The sequence below is a fragment of the Bidens hawaiensis genome, unplaced genomic scaffold (assembly GCF_021521415.1).
Source record: "Bidens hawaiensis isolate Kalapana, Puna unplaced genomic scaffold, B.hawaiensis_p1.1 tig00005181_1, whole genome shotgun sequence".
In the NCBI taxonomy this organism is placed as follows: Eukaryota; Viridiplantae; Streptophyta; class Magnoliopsida; order Asterales; family Asteraceae; genus Bidens; species Bidens hawaiensis.
In genome coordinates, this window is record NW_027491333.1 from 1,058,331 (window position 1) to 1,059,892 (window position 1,562).

The 1,562-nt window shown below is 37.3% G+C and overlaps 1 protein-coding gene across 1 annotated transcript; it reads right to left on the reverse strand.

Moving 5' to 3' along the window:
- Positions 1 to 625: 625 nt before the first annotated feature.
- LOC143629309 (uncharacterized) lies at positions 626 to 1,111 on the reverse strand. Its single transcript, XM_077098617.1, has one exon. It carries the CDS (start codon positions 1,109 to 1,111, stop codon positions 626 to 628), a length of 486 nt encoding a protein of 161 aa, XP_076954732.1.
- Positions 1,112 to 1,562: the final 451 nt, after the last annotated feature.

The following is a 1,562-nucleotide window of genomic DNA, read 5'->3' on the forward strand; positions in this document are numbered from 1 at the left end:
TCACTACCTTGTTAAAGAGAGTTGTTATTTTTATCAACTTAGTGAGAATATCTTAGTTGAGTTTGATGAGTGAACATAAGGTGAATTCACTAACATTAATTTAAACCACTATACATATAGCGTCATATCTTCTCTATTTATATTTACATGTAAATCCTATAACAATTCCAACAGGTCAACAAAAGTTGTTGAAAACGAATGACATTGGTTAGACCCTTATGCCTCCAAGGACTAGTAGTTCCATTTGTTAGAGCCTAGCTTATGTATCCAAAGAGGAGGTTTGGGTTTCGAGTCCCCTTATTAGTATTTTTCCGCATATATGTGTATGGCTCTTTTTTGTATATTAGTCTTTTGTATTTGCTGGTACTGTTAACTTTGTAATTTAGTTAGCTTGTCGGTTTGTTATTGTATGTTTGGGCTCAAGACCATGTAAACAAAAACCCATTTGGGCCCATCAATGACAAAGTGCATGATCTCACCTGCATAAGCATAAGCATACTCACGTACAAACTTTTTTTTTTTTGAAAAGCAAACTTGAAATAACATAACTTCGGGTTAGAAAAGCCTAACCCGAAGGACAAGAATTACATATGGAGTAAAGAGTTTATGAGCCACTCTACCCAATTCAAATGTAACTTAACATTACCGGATGAAATCCATAAAAAGAAACCAAAACAATGGAATAAATAATAAGATCTCTATAACCTTCAACGGAGCCAAAAATAACCTCGTTTCGAGTTCTCCAAATGAACCACCAAGTAGTAATCACAATCTCCTCGACCACATCTTTTTTCTTTTTCAACCATCTAGCGGAATCCAACCATTCAACGATGCTTTCCGGACCTTTATTGGATGGAAATACCACATTCACCCACCTACCAATCGCGTCCCAAATCTTCCCAACTTGAAGACAACCACCAAACGCATGATCCAAAGTCTTCACCGAGTTCGAACAAATCGGGCATAAGATAGAAGCAATACCTATACCTTTAAGACTGAGATTTTTTCTAGTAGGTATACGGTTCAAAAACAAAGGCCACACCAAAATATTTACCATTTTAGGCACAAACTTATTCCGTCTCGTAGGACGCGAAACATTGGGGAGCTCCATCTAATCAAGGTATGAACGGACACCTTTAATCGAAAATGAGTCATCTAAGTCCCAATCCCACTCCCATTTATCCTTGGCACCCGAAAGCATTATAGATGAAAGAACCGAATCGAGATCAAATTTTTGAGTTGATTCTACACCCCCTCTCAAATCGCGTCTCTAATCCCAAGTCCAGATCGAATTAACCAATCTTTCATTTAATAAGCAATCTTTTTTAATCTCCAAGTTGAATAATCTAGGAAAGCGGGCTTGAAGGCTACAATCTCCGATCCAAACATCCTTCCAGAAAAGACTATTATCGCCTTTCCCCACCTTTCTTCTAGTGACCGAGTGAGGTAAGATCTGATCACCATCTATATTATTAACCATATTAGAAATACGAGGCCAAATACCACTCCCATTAGTAATTCGAGAAATACCGTCTTTGTTAACATTCGCACCATAGATAGAT